The sequence below is a fragment of the Telmatherina bonti genome (genome assembly GCF_933228915.1).
Source record: "Telmatherina bonti genome assembly, chromosome: 9".
NCBI classification, from domain to species: domain Eukaryota; kingdom Metazoa; phylum Chordata; class Actinopteri; order Atheriniformes; family Telmatherinidae; genus Telmatherina; species Telmatherina bonti.
Window position 1 is genome coordinate 22,271,499 of NC_136627.1, and position 18,903 is coordinate 22,290,401.

The window sequence follows — 18,903 nt, forward strand, 5'->3', positions numbered from 1 at the left end:
ATCTGAGACTGATTGCAACATACTCTGTCTGCTCAGGCGACACCCTGACCTTAATATTTCTCTGTGCCATGAGGGGATTATCTGGCTCCGAGTGTTTAAAACGGCTTGAATGTAGGCTATGACTCTTGCTTCAGTGATTTTAGATTTGGAAGCTTCAAGAAATGGATGTTTACTTTTAAGAGGAGACGACAAAACACTCAAACTGTTCAATACACAAAGCTATTTAGAGAGACCATAAACAAAGCTATTTTAGATATTTTTTCAAGACAATCACAGTCAAGTTAATTTTTCAAGATTTGTTCATGCTGGTTTGGAAGCTGTGTTGCATGTGATTTTCCCATGTACTTTGGACTCTTTCAAGACTCTTTTGATGAGTTTTCATGGCAACAGAATAGTTATTTTCCAGTGCAATGAACTGATGAAACTTCCCAACACCAAGACAGTAAAATAACACAGGTAATCCCAAAGGAGTTGAAGAGGAAGCGAAGAGAATGCAGGGTGAAACTGTCTCAGCTATGACGATGGGAAATGTGAGATCACTAGCTAAGGAAATAGGTGAGCTTGAGGTGCTAACCAAGTCGAAAAAAGAATGCAGGGAAAGCAGTATTATGTGGGTCACCGATATATGGTTGCATGAACACCTCCCAAAACCCGGAAGCAATCACAAGCAACCTAAAAAAGCTGCTAAGCATAAAAGAAAGTGCTCAGGGAGAGAGTTTTGTGTTAAAGACAACTAAAAAACAATTCAAAACTTAGATTAAGACATGTAAGGAGGACTACAGGAACAAGAAAACCAGCTCAAGCAGGACGACATGAGGGACGTGTGGTCAGGAATGAAAAAGATCGCCAGCTTCAGGTTAAAGGAGGATCAAACTGATGGAAGTCTTGACAGAGATTCACCTTCTGCGTCCACTCCAACAGAACACCCTCAGCAAGCCCACAACTTTCCTGTCACACCTCCACTTAGCCATGGACCTTAACACAGCCTCACCTCCCTCAACCTCAGAACATACTGCAGCCTCCTCTGCCTCCACCTCTGTCTGTCTCCTGCAGTCAGGTGAAGAAACAACTGAAGAAACTCAACTGGAACAAGGCTGTAGGTGTAGATGGTGTCAGTCCCAGGGCTCTGAAAACATGCTCTCAACAACTGTTGGATTTTATAGCAGCACTCTGAGTCAGAAACTAATTCCCATGCTGTTTAAGGCATCCTGCCTTGTTCCAGTACCTAAAGATCCCAACCATCTGAATCCAAAGACTGCAGACCATCATGGAAAACCTTAACAGACTGTTTTTGACTCACCTCAATAAGCATGTGAATGTCTTCGCAGTTTGATTATCGTAATGGGCTTGAGGTTGCAGATGCTGTCATCTTTCTGCTTCAAAGAGCCCACTTTCATATCTCCACAACCACACCTGGACTAATGACTACCTAACAAACAGACTACAGTTTGTGAGGCTGAAAAGTTATGTGTCTGAGACGGCAGTCAGCAACACTGGAAGATCACTAGGGACTTTACCCTCACCATTTCTCTTTACACTCTACCTCTCATACTTTGAATACTCGGAGTTCTGTCATCTACAGAAATACTCTGATGGTGCTGAGTACAGAGGACAGAACTGGTCAGTCCGTTAGTAAGATGGAACAGTAACACTTACCTCATATTCAACACAAACAAAACAAAATAGATGATTGTTGACTTCAGGAGGAACAGAAGTAAATAACAGTTAATGTCCTGGGAGGAGAGGTGGAGTTGGTAGAGAATTTTAGGTAGTCTGGACAACAGACTACTGGAAATGCAACACAGGACAAAGCAGACTATTTCCAAAGGAAGCTTAATGTATACATTAAGATGTTGGATATCTTCTAATAAGTCTGATGTGGAAAATGCAACCAGCTTAGCAGCTATTTATTGGGGCAGCAGCATCAGAACCACGGGCTGAAAGAGACCAACCAAACTGACAGATTAGTTCTGTGTTGGGGACTCTGGAGCTACTGGAGCTGATTGTACAGGAAAGAATTCAAGCTGCTGAAATTAACGGATCATTCCTCACATCTTGTACACAACACAATGTAACAACAAAGCATGTTCAGTGAGGGACTACTTCAACTTCAAAACAAGACAGAAAGGTATTAAAGATCATTACTGCTAGAAGTCATCACCCTCCAGAACAACTCACTATCTTCCTTATCTTGTACTTAGTTCCTATTTTTCTTTTATATTTAAAAACAAAACAAATAAATTACCCCTTGGGCTGTATAAAGTACTTTAATTTACTTCAATTTAATTTAATTTAATTTTATTCCATGCCTATATGCATTCATGATAACAAGAGCAAATTCAAACACAATACAATAAGATGAGTCACTTTATGGGATGTTCCTGACTTTCTTACAGCTTTTGCATTACAGCTCTGGCTGCCTGGAGGATACTGGCTACATTTTAATTCTGTTAACTTAATTTTTTATCAATGCCATCCCTGGGCAAATATCTGGACTTAAGAATAATGTTGTTAAAATAAGAAAGGGTTGTGGGGGTCATCGTCATGGCTCCATCTCTGCGTTTGGTTGTGCAAATTATATGTAGTTTGAGCAATTTTGTCTGCTTGTCAAAAAGAAGTGAAAAACAAGCAGATTAAAAAAGCAAGAAAAGGAGCTGCAATGACAGGACTGGAAGAAAACATGATGATGGCAGCCCATTGTTAATGAGTTATAAATCAGTTTGATATAAATCTTTACAGCGCTATTAGAGCAAAGTGTTTTGAACCTCATTAATTTCCATTAGGGAGCATCTATCTCCCAAGTTCACCATAGCATTGATTTCTGTCCAAGCTGCGGTGGTTTAAATTTTACTGTAACTCTCAAAGTCCCTAACGTCGACGTTACTGAAGAATTTTTCTCCCAAATGCAAGGCTCAGGTACTTTCATTTAAACATCAATAGTGATTTACAGTGAACACAAAAACTAACAAAACAACAATACCAAAACTCTCTTCTGTTCTCAATTTTCATCCCAGTATTTGCGCATTAGAATATACACTACCAGTCCGAAGTTTGAAAAGGTTCCCATTAAAAGTGTAAATAACCACATGAGCAACAGATTGTTGTAGCAATGCCTTTACAGCACAAAGTCACATACGTTAAAGCCGATTACATTTCCTTGTGCAAATAAAGAACCTTCCTGGTATCAATGCGATGTTAATTTCTCTCGGTTTAGACGCATCTGAGGTGCACCATCAGATAATGGAAATTTGCGTCTCGCTCCCATTGGTGTTCAAAATGGTTTTAAGGAATGAAAGCTGTATGGTTTGGACCAAATTAAAAAGTTCTGCTCTTTTTATTTATTTATTTCATTTTGTTTTAATAGGGAAAAGTATGCTCCATAAATAATGACACATACTGCAGCATTTTAGCTGCAGTATGTGCAAGGCCAATTTCCAATGCCCATGCCAAGTTGGGCTTTTACACAAAACAAGAAAGTATACACAGTTTACATTGCATTGCAAAATTAAAAGTATATACATATATGTGTATATACTTTGGTGGTATGATAGGGTGATGGGGTTGTGTTTGAACTCTTGGCAAAGATTATTTATGCTTCTCAGAGGGCGAAATTAAACCCAAAAAGTTTACTGACATTATTAAAAAAAAAGTATGCTGCCTTCAACAAGACAATGAAAAAACACATTTTAAGACAAGAAATGAATAAAGAAAGAAAGAAAAAATTATAGAGACTTTAAAAAATCCATTTTTTCAGGCTACACACAACAAGGAAAAAAGATTCACATATACAACTAACAAAAAGAAAGGGAGTCAAAAATAAAACAAGTTAAGAACCAAACAGTTTTCTGTAACTGAACACAGAATATTTTTTGCAGACTCCCAAAATCCATAAATCCCTCCAACCTGTTTGTAAGTTTAAAGAAATCTAATTCCGCCCTGAGCCGAGCCAGCGGTAACCTGGTAAAGACCAAGAGAACCTCTGTTGGCTGTGATCTAGTTCTTTTTGGTCTTCCAAATGGCAAACTTAGCCTCACCAAAAATAAAATTTAACAGTGAGTGAACAGGTTTATTATGCACAGAGTACCGTGAACCATGAACAAAATAACTTAAAGAAAACAGTTCTTCAAACCTTTAAACCAGACTCCTCAAAAGCTCCAACAAACCCATCAGCCGTGTACACTGAACAAAAAGATGGTGACCCCATTCTAACTGGAAACCAAAAGGACACCCAGGTACCTGGTAGTGGCTATGGCCCCATGCACAAGCCTCCATTGAAGGTAACCAGACCATTTATCAATATGGGGTTTGTACAGGGACCACCAGCATGCCTTAGGGGATGTCCCAGAACCAAAAAACTCAGTCCACCTCGACTCCCTGACAGCCGCCAGAGAGCACAGGTTTGAAACCTTCATGCTAATGAGGTAGCGGTCTCTTTTTCCCTGTCCCTCAAACTCACCCAGCTTTGGTAAATATGAAAAGTCAATAAAAGTTCTTGGTTCTCCTGCCGCTGCTCTATTGCAGGAGAAACTACCAGAGAGAGGAAAACATACTCAGACTCATCATCATCCCACTGGTCAGACAGAGTTCTCAGCAAACGCTCCCAGTGGTTCTGGTAAAGAGGCACAAACATCTTATACCAGCCTGTTACGAAGTCTGTCTGAGTGACAGACCAGCTACAGACCAGCCAGAGTAGAAACTGAGGATTTTAGGAGGTGGTCCAGTTTGACACAGCCTGCCTCCTTCATCTGGGAGCATAGGACGACAGATGTAAGGGTCAGAGAAGAAAACAGCTTGTTTCCAAGCATGGGTTCCTCAAACAGCCAAAACCCAGAGTACAGAGAAGCTCCCGCTCAAAGGAGAAGACCCGCCAGACCTGCAACACTGACCGGTACAGAGGTGTCAAACCGGTCAGATCCAGAGACTGGGGGTTGAAGCAGGAACAAATGCTTGTCGTAGCCGAGGCTCGTACAAGTGGTGTCCATCCACGGTAATCCAAAACTACAGAGCGGTCTCTGGGCTGTCTGAAGTCTGTAGGCCATCACACGCAATATGATGTCAATCAGGCCCTGTCCCCCATCCTGGACTGGGACATACAGAACCGCTGCTCTCAGACAGTGATGCCCAGACCAGAAAAAGTCCACAGGTTTTCTCTGTACATCCTCAAGCAGGCCTTTTGGTGGCAAGATCAATCTGTGCCAGAGGGTTGAGGCAACCAGATTATTAGCCACCAGAATGCTACCCCTGTAGGACAGCTGAGGCAGTAGCCACTTCCAGTTAGCACACACTCTCTCTGTGACGCCTTCCCAGTTCTTGTTCTGAAAACCTTCACTCCACAAATAAACACCCAAAATCTCTCTTGGCAAAGGTTATTTACGCTTCCGAGATGGCAAATTTAAACAAACAAAAACATCAAACCAAAAAGCTTTACTGACATGATCGAAAAAAAAAAAAAAAGAATTCTGCCTGCAACAAGACAATGAAAAGACACATTTTAAGACAAGAAAAAAAAAGCAAGAAACAAAGTAAGAAAGAAAAAAAAGAAAGAAAAACACTTTAACAGTCTTCACTAAGAAAAAAAGAGATTAGGTAAAATCAGGTAGAAAATTGACTCTATAATCCACAATATAATAAATCTGGGCAATAAATCCTCTTTCTAATGTCTATACATTCAATCATTCATTCAAGTGAAAAAGACCAATTAAAGTTTTCTATTTTAATACGCTACATGAACATGACATTAGCGTACTGATGTGCTCTTGTGGGTGTGAAATTTGTATTCTAACTGCTGTCACCATCTTGAATTTCCTTACCAGAGAGGTGAAGATGTAAGTGTAGTAGATTGACAGCATCCCCAGCTCTGAAGCCTGCAGAGAAATAAACCAGGGGAAAGGAAAGTGTGAGTAAAGGAAGGAAAAGAAAGCTGAAAGCAGAAAAAACTTTGGCTCTATAAATTCGAAGCTCAAGGTAAATGATTAAAATAGGAAGTAATAAATAAAAATGCACACACTGACACACACAAGGCTGCCGGGAGAAAGCCTTAAAAAACAAGTAAAGAAAGCTAAAAGGTCACTGACTCAGTGCAACTTATGCTTAGCGCTGAGCGTATGGATCAAATCTTCATCTTGATGAGTGTGGACACGACTTCATATGATGAAGGCTCTCGATTGAGTAATTAATTGCTCAGGTTCATTGGTATGCTGCTCAACACTGTCATACAATTTGATTAAATCAAAGTCGGTGAATCACAGTTCTGAAGGACGGTGTGAACTTTTCATAGTTTTATTTCATTAAAGACATCATCAAAACAGAGATTCATTAGACTGCTGCCTTTAATCATGTTGCATTTGAGGGATACGGAAAAAAAAAAATCTAACAATATCAACAGTACTTCTGTTCAGAAATGGTACAATTCACATTGACAGGGGAAAAGATACTATTTGTGCCTCTTTGCAAACCAAAAACTCGCAAACTACAGATTTTATTCGGGACTGTTGCAAGCAACGTAACAACATGTTCCCGTCTGTTATGTCTGCTGCACTAAAACACCAGACCGGATGATCAGATTAACGTATTGAAAAGTACCAGTTCTGGGGAAAATATGTACGACTTGCCATAGATATGAACAAGATCCTTTTCTTTAACTGTCAAGTGCAAAACTCAAACTCCAAGCTATTTAAGTCCTCTTTTGCTGCCTACAACCAGTTACTCATCTTTACATATTTTCAAAATAAACAGCTTTTTTTTTTTTTTTTTTTTTTCCGGCTATTATTATTCAAGTCAGTCATTTATCAATAGTGACTTTTCAGCATTAATAATAAACCACAGAGAAGTCTGAAGATGCCAGTTGTTACAACAAAACATCTAAATACATAATTCACCACTGAACTCTGAACAATCTCTCCAGATGTCTTCTTAAAGCTTCCAGCTCTCATTACATTTGACACACTGTCACTTTAAAAGAACTATATGCTAAAACGAGGCAATTTTATGCTTCAGGGAGGTTGTTTATGAGCATTTACTGTTTATTGTTTTGACAAAAAAAAAAGACTACTAGTATAAGGTAATATTTTTCTTTTGACACACATAATGCAGAAAATTACGTTTTAAACCACTGCCATTTTCTGTGGGTGACCTGCGTTTTTAACACTACAAAACAACAACTGATATTACATCACGAGGCACTTTAGATGCTGCCCACAGTTCATAGACAGCAAAACACAACTAATATAAATATATACTAATAAAAAAAAAAAAAAAGCCCTTTCGGCCTCTTCACAGCTTTCAAAATGAGCCTTCCTGCCTTTTTTTTGCTTTTGATCTCTTCTTGTTCAACCACAGCTTTTGGTCTGAGTGCATGCTTTGCACAACTGGGCTCACCATCTCTCCCACTCTAGTTCAGTATAGCTGCGCACAACAGTGACAGCCTGCCTGAATGAGATTACATTCACAGTGCTAACACTACTGACCTAAAAGGATCTGAATGCTAAAACCTCAGAGACTGAGACCTTTGTCTGAAGAGGGTTTGATGTGAAATGTAAACTGGCAAATAAGGGGGAATTTCTCGCATGACAAAGGAAGGTTCTTTGCCTGCACACAAGCCCTCTTATCGTCATCTAAGACTGGCAAATACAGTCGACCATTGCTTTGATATGTTTAGAAGCTATGCACTCCACAAGAGAGATGGGGTGGTTGACTTTCCATCAACCCACTACGAGACTGTCTTATGGCATGTTAAAAAGGACAAATGAGTGAGAGATACAAGGATGGACAGAGATGGTGAGGGAGATAAAAGGAGATAGAGTAAAATGATCTCTTTCGGCACAGAAGAAGAAGTCCATACTGAAGCAGGGGAAACAGATGGAGGTAAAAGGGTAGCAGATAAACGGAGGCCTCTCAGTGTGCACTGCAGCTGTTATGTGGCACCAAAGCAGCCTGAAAACATAACTGAAAGTGAAAGGAATTGACAAACATGGTGTTCACAGAGAAACCACAATGGATGAAATGAAGGAAAAAACATAGAAAAGTAAGATGAACATCTTCTATTTTTCTTCCCTCCTCGCCATCTTGTTCATCCATCAACAACATATTGTCTTCAAAAAGTGATATGCTTCATTTGAATGATTTAGAAGCCACTTGCCATCAAAGAGTCCATTCACAAGAATATTTTGACACACTAATTACTGATGTATGCCACTATTAAAGAGAACTCGCAAAGATTACATTCATGAACTACCTACTGTCAAAAAGAGTACTTAGTACTGCTGAAAATCCTCTTTAGTCTTCCAAATCATTTTATGGCTTGATATATTACATTTATATGTAAATTATATATATTCAGAGAAAGATCCAACAGATTTACACCAGATTCAAACAATTCAAAGCTTCTTTTCATGCTTAACATGCATTGTATTAAAAAGTAGGAAAATAAGACTTTTAGGCATCACTCACACTAATCCTCAAAATTCTGCAGAATTATTCATAGTGTACACATGGACAGCAAATGATGCGAATATAGCTTCATTTAATGTCCTCATCCAAGCACAAAAATCTGGTGCCATTTTTGTGTTCAGCAACTTTTTACCTCCGACAAGGCAGTTATTAATTTGCCCCAGTTTATCTGTCTGTCTGGTTATTTGCAGCTTCACACAAAAACTACTGGGTGGATTTTTATGATGGATATGGATTTAACTTAGATTCCATTAAAATTTGGGAGTGATCTGAAAAGATTTGTGGACATAGGAATTTTTAACAGAATCTTTAAAATATAGGTGGAATATGAGCTGCTTGGCAGAAGTCTGGGCTCTGCGAGTGCTTTTCAAACTTACATTTATATACCTTAAAGGTTAAAAAGAGTCTTTCCAAATTTTATAAGTTGAGAGAATAAAAAATCTCTCCACACACACGATGTTCTTTTTAAGCTAAATGAAAATTATATACATGATATTTTTACTCTGATATGGTCATCAAAGGAAGCATACAAACCCGTTCTAAAATGATATGTGACATCGTGGCATTCGCATCCACAATGATAGTTGCAGTCTTGTCATCTCGAATCTCTTTCAGGAGAGGGGTCGGGTCCTGGCTGTCATCAAGCATGCGCACACTCAGTGTCTCCTTGGAGATGAGGAACTGCCGGAGGAGCTGCTCCAGGTTCAACAAGCCTGCCGGTAACACACACACACACACACACACACACACACACACACACACAAAGAAAACACATGAGAGAAAAGTGCTTGTGATGAAGGCAAGACTCTTCCAATTAAGTTCAAATTGGATATAACCAAAAACTAAAGGAAAGTCAGGGTTGCCATGGTTGAGACCATGCCGCCACGTTTTTTCCCTTCCTTTATCTCGTTTCTCCGTCACATAGCTTTTTGTGTTAATCTCTCTTTCCATTTGCTTGTCACAGGGCATGACTCTCCACTCTATACCTCCTTCAGACTGAATCAGCAGTCCTCCTGATTTCATCAGCCAACTCACCGGCTCCTCATCATCCTATCAGCTTGCAGTATATAATCATAGCTCACCAGTCAGTCGTCACTGGGCTGAAGAGTCTGCTCAAGTTTCGCTCCACATTTGCTCGAGTTCTTTGCCCCCTCCCCATTTTGCTTGCCATGCCTTTCCATTCATTGATTCATTCATTTTCTGAACTGCTTGGTCCGATTAAGGGTTGCAGGACAGCTGGAGCCTATCCCAGCAATCACTGGACGAGAGGCAGGGTACACCCTAGACAGGCTGCCAGTCCATCACAGTTTATCCATATTCATAATATCCATCCTACCAGCTCTGAGCAGCGTCACTGCATCCTCTCCTTGTTTGGTTTCTTGATCTGTAACTCGTTTCTAACCTCTCATTCTCCCCCTGCTCTGCTACATCACCATCACCTACATTCATCTCATCCACTGCGTTTACAATCAACCTAACTCCTCCACCATCTCAATTTATTCAACCACAAACTTAGTTAAACTTTTGACTGCGCCTGAGTCTGTATCTGAATCCAAAATTCTCTCAAATTAAACGACCCAGCTAGAAAACGTGTCTCTAAATTCCAATAAATATTCTCAATTATAAAAAAAAAGTCCACTATTTGTTTTTCTGAGACTCTAGGTAAAATAAATCCATTAAAAATTATTTTAAGGCCATAAAAGTTAAAAGACCGTCTCAGCAATTTCTCTTGTGCTCTATCCCATGGTAATAGACCATTTGGCTCCAGTTGGGTAAGTGGGAATTGCCCTAATTAAAGCATAGCCGACTTAATCAAAACACTCCCGGCAGCATTTTACAAGTCACTTTGCATCCATATATTAGGCGACCCTGAGAGGTTATGGGCTAATTTCCCACATAGGAAATGAAACTAATTTGTGAGGTGTGCCGTAGAAAAAAGGAAAGAAAAAAACAGAAAGAAAACACAAATAAAAAAAATCTGAATAAATCCTAAATCCCTGGTTCTGTGATGGTACTACCATATTAACTCCCAAATTTGAAAGAATTTCTTCTTGTCCTTGAAATTTGCTTTGCCTTTCTGTGTGGTATTTTATTGCTATACAAACAGTACATGGTGCACACATCAGGGGAGCTATGAACTGTGGTAAGATTGACTCAAATAAGTGGAAAAGAAAAGTGAGATTTGATATTTGGTAGCATTTTGATGGAAATGTAGCCCTAATCTGAGAACAGATGTGTTACAAACATAACAGCTTGTTATAAAAGGTTTAGCAAATGTGCTCTAATATGGCTTTTTCCTCATAAGACAATTTAAAAAACGATTTAATACATCATTTCCTTGCTAGTGTATCTTTTTAAACCAACAATAAAAATCAATGTTGTTGATTAAACAAACAAATAGAAAACTGTAAATTAAAATGCATGATTGTGAAAGTCTACAGCTGCTTGGGTTTACTCAAAGATGACCAAGGTAACTAAATCCCTAAAAAGATGATGAAGTCATAAAGACACTTCATAAATCTGGAACCTGTAATTGGAAAAATGTTGCTCCAAATTCCTATTTTATCATGTATGGAAAGCGCCTGGATTTACTTTTATTACTTATCTGTCAGTCACACCAGGTCACCAGTATCTTTAGTGAGATTTTATGTATAATGGAACTCTTTTAGTACAATACATGATCATGAATGATAAAAGATATGGTCAAATTTTAACCGAGGCAGTCATAAGACAACATTTGTCATTACTTTAATCATAAATGATCAAGTTTTATTTTAAACCAAAAATACCTCCTTTCTTCCTGTTAATGCCATGTTCGTGTCATCTTGAGCTGTAACTGCTGCATCTCCTCTGACTGGCCCCGCATGAGATGAGTGAACTTTTGAAGATTGCATTTACTGATCACAACAACTTCTAAACAGTCTGTGTGTTCAAGATACACATCCAACCTTTTGTCTTTGTCTACATTAAAAGTTGGGCCTTGAGAGTTGTAAATCCCAACAGGACCACTGGCCTTGCCTTGATCATTTAGGAGATTTCATGACATCCATGTAACATTTCCTGACAGCGGTCAGGAGAGTTGTGTGAAGGACATAACTTTGTGGAAAATGACTTGCATTAGCACAGCTCCCACTTGCTGTTTTCATGTATTAATAATAAAATGACACTTTGGAGTTTGGTGTCAACAGATATGTAATGTGAGTTTAGCCATGGCGACAGCTGAGCTATTCATCTGTCACAGAGAGACCCATTTTAGTAAAGTAATTTCAAGGTATCAAGCTCACTCCTTCTGCCTCTCCATTGCACATTAACTCAAGCTTCAGTATTGCCCCTGTCACCCACATCATGTCTTATAGCTCCTATAATTATGTCTCAGTGTCTGGATGTGTCGTGGCCTGTCTGTATGGCAGTATATTAGAATATAGGTGCTTGTCTTATGAACCTGGCCATGTGCGTTAGAGCACTTTTAAGATATCAGTCTTGGCTACTGCTGGCTGACTTGCCTGTCTGCAGCTCCTGTCAGTTCAACTCCCTCTGTAGTTTCACAAAGAATCACTTTGATCAGCTTGAAATAGCTTCAGATAAAATCGGCCTCCTTATTTGTCTCTTGCTTCCTTTCTTTATCGCATCTTGTAGGTCATCAAGTACCATTTCTTGGAGAGTTTATGACATTTAGTGCATTGAACCAGATAGTGTTGTCTAACACCCCCCTCCCCACCCAACACACACACGAACCCTAACCCAAGCTGTTCTAGCTGTGAAAAAGTCAAAGAATGTGAAGATTTTTCCTTTGAATTATTTCATGTTTATCTATTTTTCCTCCGGTTAGGTATTGCAGCAGATTCCAGTTTTTTGTTTTTTTTTTGCTCCAGTGAACCAGTTTCGAAAGCATGACGAACTGTCAGCTGAATGAAAAATCTGGCTTTCTGAGGTTAGACTTGCAGGTGGCTTTGCCCTTATGATAACAGCAACCAGGACTGAATGTGCCTTCTGGAAACAACCCAAAAGAATAGGTTAGATTTCTGTAAACTTGCTGCTAGTTTTCATTGATGGGTGTCAATAATTTTCATGAAAATGCTAGATATTAATATATTTTTTTCAAATCTAGATCAAGAAAACCAAATTGCTCATACTTTAACATTTAGAGACAATCTAAACTGATAATGTCAAAATGTAGTCAAAACCTGATTTCCAATACAAGTAGTGTAAGACATTTGCATTTCTTTTGAACTTCAGTCTGTTTTCACTATGTTTCACTCTATACTGCCCACCTGTGGTGCAGATATGCAAAGGTTAAATTTAGTATGCTCCAGAATTTGATGAATTCAGAATCTTGAAACGACCTCGCTGGACTAGTGACAGCCTGATGCTTGTGGAAAATAATGTCCCACATTAAATGCTTTGATGAAAAACTTTGTTTATGAATTTATAATGACACTAAAAATGGTCTGGATCTTCATTAGTTGCAGTTTATCACTGCTGAGATTCATTCTGGGGTCCATCTTAAGATCCATTCAGAAAAGTTACACCTATCATGCTACTTTGGACGTCTAGGATCAAAGCCGGGAGGTGTGATCCCACTGGACGTCTGGCCGGATGAGAGACTGAAATGAGATGAACCCTCTGGTTTATTTTTCTGAAGATGGGAGAAGTTGGTGGGAAAGAAAGTTTGTTCCTTTTCAAAGTAATGGTGTTATTTTTAATCAACAAATGAGATCTTTGGTTCAGTGGTTCAAACAGTGTATTATACGTTACCAGTGAAACGTTGGGATGCACTTTCCCATCAGATCTAATGGAAAACGTAGTAGCTGGATTCATGTCTGTCCCATTGTGCACCATGCCTTTGGGCACTCTTCCACCTTCACTCCTGACTTCTCAGCCACTGCTGGAAAATATTCACGAATTGGCTGCGCTCTATTAGGCTGTCACTGGCCTGGGTGATTAATGAGGCCGCCGCATGTGGATGAGCCACTGACAGCAGGCTGCCAACCAACCAACCAACTCGCAGCATAAGCAGACAAAGAGGGCGGTGCAGCTGCAACAGGAGCCAAACTCAAATGAGTCTCAGCTGATATTATTGCTGCACACTTGCCTTAACCCACAGCTCCAATTGCAAACAGTCTTTCACACAAAAATATCCAGGCAAGCTGCAATTTGCATCCGACTGAATGATTGCAGGTTACACAGCAGAGTGCAATCGATACAGTTGTGCCATTTCCTTGACCATTTCCTGCTCGGTCTAATTCCAACATAGATGCTTCATTCCATTTCCTCACTAAGTCATTTAACCCCTCCCATGTGTCTAATAGAATCCTCTCCCCTCTCATTTTCGCCTTCTCCCCCCCCCCCCTCCCATTTTACTTTTCATTTAATTTCCTTCCCGCCTTCTCTTAAACCCACTGACTTAGAATAAGAACATCCTGACTGACCCATAGTACCACACAAAGCCAAAGAGAAGGGCAATTTCTTTTCACCAAACTCACCTATATAAGAATCAGAGACTGCTTTAAAGTTCACTTTTTATTACCGTTCCTGGCAGAGCCACATTAAGCAGCTCCCTAGGGCATAAATGTCACAGATACAGAGTCTGAGCCTTGATTTGGGAAATGACTGACAGGTTTGCAACAGAACAAAACAAGTTGTGAAATTTTATTTCTATTTTTATGTCGTCTAAATACAGTCATATGCACAGGAATGTAGAAATGTCAGCTGGTAAACATAATTATGTCTTTCCAGAGATACTTTCACATTTCTGCACAATCAAAGTTAGACATCAGAAGGTTTTCCCTTTTTCTTCATTGTGTTTTTTTCTACATCATACCACCAGTACAATGGTTTATTGTACCTGAATTAATACCTATGAATTTTTATTTTCATTTAAGTGACAAAGCAACGCCTCACTGTGTGAGATTTAGTGGAATCAAGGTACTGAAATAAAAAAAAGACTTTCACAACTGCATTTCTATATGTGTAAAATAAAATGAAAATAAGAATGTCTTTGTTGTTGTCTCCTCTACTTGCCTCTACTTCTATTTCTATCTACATTGCAGGTTTTCCTCCATTATTAATGCTTGTGTAGCTCAGCCAGTTGGTGCACTCAGTTCCTCTTTAATTGGTTGTTTTCAAGGGCTGAGTCAGAGAAGTGAGGGGAGGGGGGCATGGACTACCCCTCAAAATCTGACTGCACCCCCAGGTGCCATCCCAAGAATAGACTAATTCTAACAAATACACAACTGTATAAACTGACCTTTAGCTGGGTAAACCTCAGACGCCCACTTTTAGGTGGATGCAGCATTTAACATTCTAAGTGTTGATCCACATCAAAGTCTCATTGAAAAGAGGAAATTTCCATGAAATCGCTCTTGGTTACAACTTGGGTCCAATCTAATCAAGGTGCAAGTTTGCTAATAAAATGAAGTATTGCCACAATGTAGTTCTGCAGTATTTAGATACTTAATGTCGACCAGACTCCACTTTGTAGATTTTTTTTCTTTTCTATTCTTCTTTTTTTTTTTTTTTTTTTTGCAGATCCTTAACAAAGCAGTATTCAGTCAGTTACAGTGTTCAATTTACTGCAAAATGTCACTAATGCTAGACATTGCTCACGTACTCGACAAATCATCAGGCTTTTAATAAGACAAAGCTCCAAAATAAAGAACAATCAAAGAGGAAGATGAAAGGCAGAAGAACTGAGAATTGCAATAGGCAGGGTGGGCGGCTCAGAGTGGCCCACTGCTACCTCTGTTCTGTCTGACACACCACTGATATCTCAGACTTATTTCCATTCTTCAAAGCCTTGCGTTGATTAGAAAGGAAGGGTTAGCTGGTGCCACAGGGTCACCGTGCCTTTGTCTAGGGAGTTGTAATTACTGCATGCTGGGCTTCAATAGGGTGGGAACAAGCCTTGATTTAATCTTCTTCTGTGTTTACAAAAATAACTTCCTTTAAAATTGCAAGCTTTTTTCTTTTTAAGGTCATTCAGTTAAGTATCTTTAGAATCTAATGAATGCCTTTGACAAAAGGGCAGTCACATCTCTTGTGTACAGCTGCATACTCCGTCGTCATACTCTTTCGTTTGACTTCAAGACGTGCTTCAGGGTTACGGATTAAACAATGAAAGTGTAGGCTGGAGTCGGAGTTCCGTGACACAGCTAAACATGCTGTGTCATCATTTTAAGGACGTCAATGATTCTAAAAACAGGGAAAGGATTCGGTAGTCAGTGTGATTTATTTTTAGCTGGGCGTGCTGCTGTGAAGGAGTTGTAGCTGTGAAAAGCAGCAGCTGCTTCATAAAAGAAGCGTGTCACGGGGTGATGTTGATAAGCGCCGCATCTGTTGTCAGATCACACCCAGCGTGAGTGCAAAAAGCTTCTGTGTGCTTATACATGTTAGAACAGACCAGACATTAAGAAAAAAGTAAAAGGAAGTCAGCATGTGAGCCTTCTCCACAGGTGTGTACGAATATGTATTTTGTCATGAGGGTGCGAATGCTGTACTCACAGTCGGCCTGGGCACAGATGAGGCAGGCAGTGGTGCTGTTAAAGAAGGTGAGAAGCCCGGCCACGGCCAAACTGATGTCTGTGTTGGTTGGTCTCAGGTCCAGAGTGGTGAATCGGGGGAACTGAACCTTCAGAATATCCTCTGGAGCCACTTTGACATAGGGAACCTGTACAGAAAAAGCTGGTCTTAGAATATCTGTTGCATTGAAACAAAATGCTGTTGAGCATATGGATTTGAACCTTTAGCATAGATGTTCAGAATGCAGGAGGCGTCTCCAGACAGAGTACCTGTATAAAGAAATATGAAAAGGATACGTGCCTAAACTGCAGAATGAAAAAGAAAAGAAGATGCCAGCAAACATTCACAGGAAAGAAAAGCTTTGAGGAAAGTTTGTTTGGATAAATCCCAGCAGTGATAACCCAGGTGTCTGTGCTAATGTTCAAAAGTGTTCATATTAGTGACTGAGGCACTGCAGCTCATATCAAGTAGCTACAAGTTTGAAACCAAAGATGTTTTTTTTTTTCAAATTCCCTGTCAATGTGTTCAACTAATCCCATAACAGGAAAAAGTTTAATTTTCTCACAAAAACATCTTTACTTCTCAAAATGTGATTGAAATATGTTCATTTATTCATCCATTTTTTTGCTTTTTTCATTATCTCTTTGTCCCACTTGTGAAAACTTTGCACCAAAAATGGAAATTTCTACCAGAAATACAGCAGTGTACCTTTAAGCTTTAACGTGACTAATGATTTTGAAAAACAATATTTAAAGGGGTGCTATTATGGTATTTTGAGTTTTCTGAGCATTTCTACAGTGTTACAGTGTTGAATCCTCATCAGACATGTGAACGGCACTGTTTTTTATCACCTAAACGCATGTTTGAGTTTGAGTTTGAGTTCCAGCACGCTCTCCGTTCGGTTTCTATGGCGACGAAAAACGTGTCGTTTTAGAGAGTTTTTTCTACTTGGAAATCCTTGTGACGTCCCGGGGGATAAGGTTTGGTGATTGGTTATCTTCTACTGGTTAACAAGGGCATGTACAAATACATCAGGCGGGTTGAAAACGTCGGATAAAGTTATTTCCAACGATGGCTCCACTTTGTTTTCAGGGTCTGATTCAGGTTGCAACATGTAGGGCTGTATGCTATGTGTTGACATTGTATTTTGTATTTTTTATTGAGTTCATATTAGCCTAATCCTTCTGTTTATGAGATGTTACAATGACGGCGAAAGCAGGTGCGGTGCGCGCTCCCGATGTAGTGCAGTGGCAGGAGGCGGGGCTTAACGCGGAAGAGTCTCAATCCACTCGTTTTGCCCACAGCCTGATCTGAAAGCCTACGGAGAGGGCGGTCTGAAGTAAATAAAGCGATTTTTGACAATAACTCGATCAATCCCAGCCCTTCTGGTCTCAGAAATAAAAATAAATTAGCCTGAAATGCACATAATAGTTCCACTTTAATGTTCCAGATGTCAACTTATGGTCAAGGTAAAATAACTTGAAATCAAAGATGTTCCCTTAAACAACAATTTTTACCCAAAAGAAGCAGAAAACTCATGTTTAAATTCAGAAAAAGTAAAAGAGAAAAGAATAAAGAAGACAAGGTCTTGAACTTGTATAAATGGTATATATTCCTTGTAGTTTGGAGATCTGAGACTGCCAGATGTGTCACAGATGACACTTGACTGGCACCTAATTGAGACAGACATATCAGAATGAGATTCTGGGACCAGTGGCAATCCCATATTGCCAGAATCTTGGATCTCACTCCATCCGTCAGGATGATAGCACTCTCTCCGACAGTGTCAGGACCATCAAAAAGGGCCTCCAGAATCTGGGAGCTGGGAGGATGGAAAGACCTGCTGTGAGTTCAATTATCAATTTCTCTCCAGTCTTCATGTGTATTCAATTTTTATTAACTTTTCTTTCTTTCAGCATTCATTTATTCAAGTCTGAAATTACTCATTTATTTTTCCACTCTCTTATAATTCTGTATAGTTTATTTCATGTGATCTTTTAATGATTCCATATATGACTGAACTGAACAATCAAGAACTTCTGGCACATTACAAAAATTAGTCTTGATCCTCTTTCTTTCTTTCTTTCTTTCTCTTTCTTTCTGTCTTTCATATTCTGCAGTCAGAATAAAGATCATACACAGTGATTACAAGTACAAGCCAAGCAAGCTTTCATTAAAAATCAATAAATATATAATTCTTCCATGCCATCCCCAACGGAGGCAAACAATTTTCAGTGTGATTGATTACCATGTTTTCAAAGTGTTTATTTGCTGTAGCTGTATTCCTTAGCAGTCCCTAATGAATTGATCATACCCGGCACACTGCACTAACAAGAATGTTTAACACTGTTTCATCTCGGCTGTGAGAAGGGAGGTTAAGTACACTGCAGTTAACCTTGCATCCTTCTGTATTCCCCGAGCACAGCACCAAAGCTGGACCAAAGCTACCTACAAATCGGCTCAACTTCAGGTTGATTTTAAATTACATTGCCCTCGCATGCAAACATTCTTCGCATCCATCTCCTTCCATGAAATCCGTCTTTGCTTCAATTTTCCTGAGAATGATAAGAATGGAAACATGCAGCCAGTGCTTAGAGCAAGACCTGGGACCGAATGCAGGAGAGGAAGGGTGGACATGAAGGTGGCAGGTGTTGTGTCAGCTAGCAGGACATTGCAGAAGTACGCAGCGGAGCTTTAAGGGAATGTGGGAGGGCGTACTGGGTCCAAGAGAAGATACAGGGAAGCAAGCCTCTTCATCATGGCAGATTGCCTGTCTGTGGTTCTCAGCACCTGTACATTGCTTTCTCTCTCTCACCCATATCTCCTCGATTGGTTTTCAATCCCTGCCCATCAGGGTGTAATAAGAGTCCCAGGGTGTCTGGATGGATGGAGGAGCAGCCAACACTGACAGCCATTCGTTCCTCTCAAGGAGTCCTA

General features: G+C 39.7%; 1 protein-coding gene across 2 annotated transcripts in view; it reads right to left on the reverse strand.

Moving 5' to 3' along the window:
* The window catches only part of grik4 (glutamate receptor, ionotropic, kainate 4), a gene marked incomplete at both ends in the record, with an annotated part of 175,185 nt that overhangs the window by 83,499 nt on the left and 72,783 nt on the right, over positions 1-18,903 (reverse strand). For both annotated transcript variants that reach the window (XM_079245816.1, XM_079245815.1), the window contains 3 exons: positions 5,811-5,864; positions 8,983-9,161; positions 15,949-16,114. In XM_079245816.1, coding sequence (XP_079101942.1) covers positions 5,811-5,864; positions 8,983-9,161; positions 15,949-16,114 — 399 coding nt within the window. The remainder of the gene's footprint in view (positions 1-5,810; positions 5,865-8,982; positions 9,162-15,948; positions 16,115-18,903) is intronic.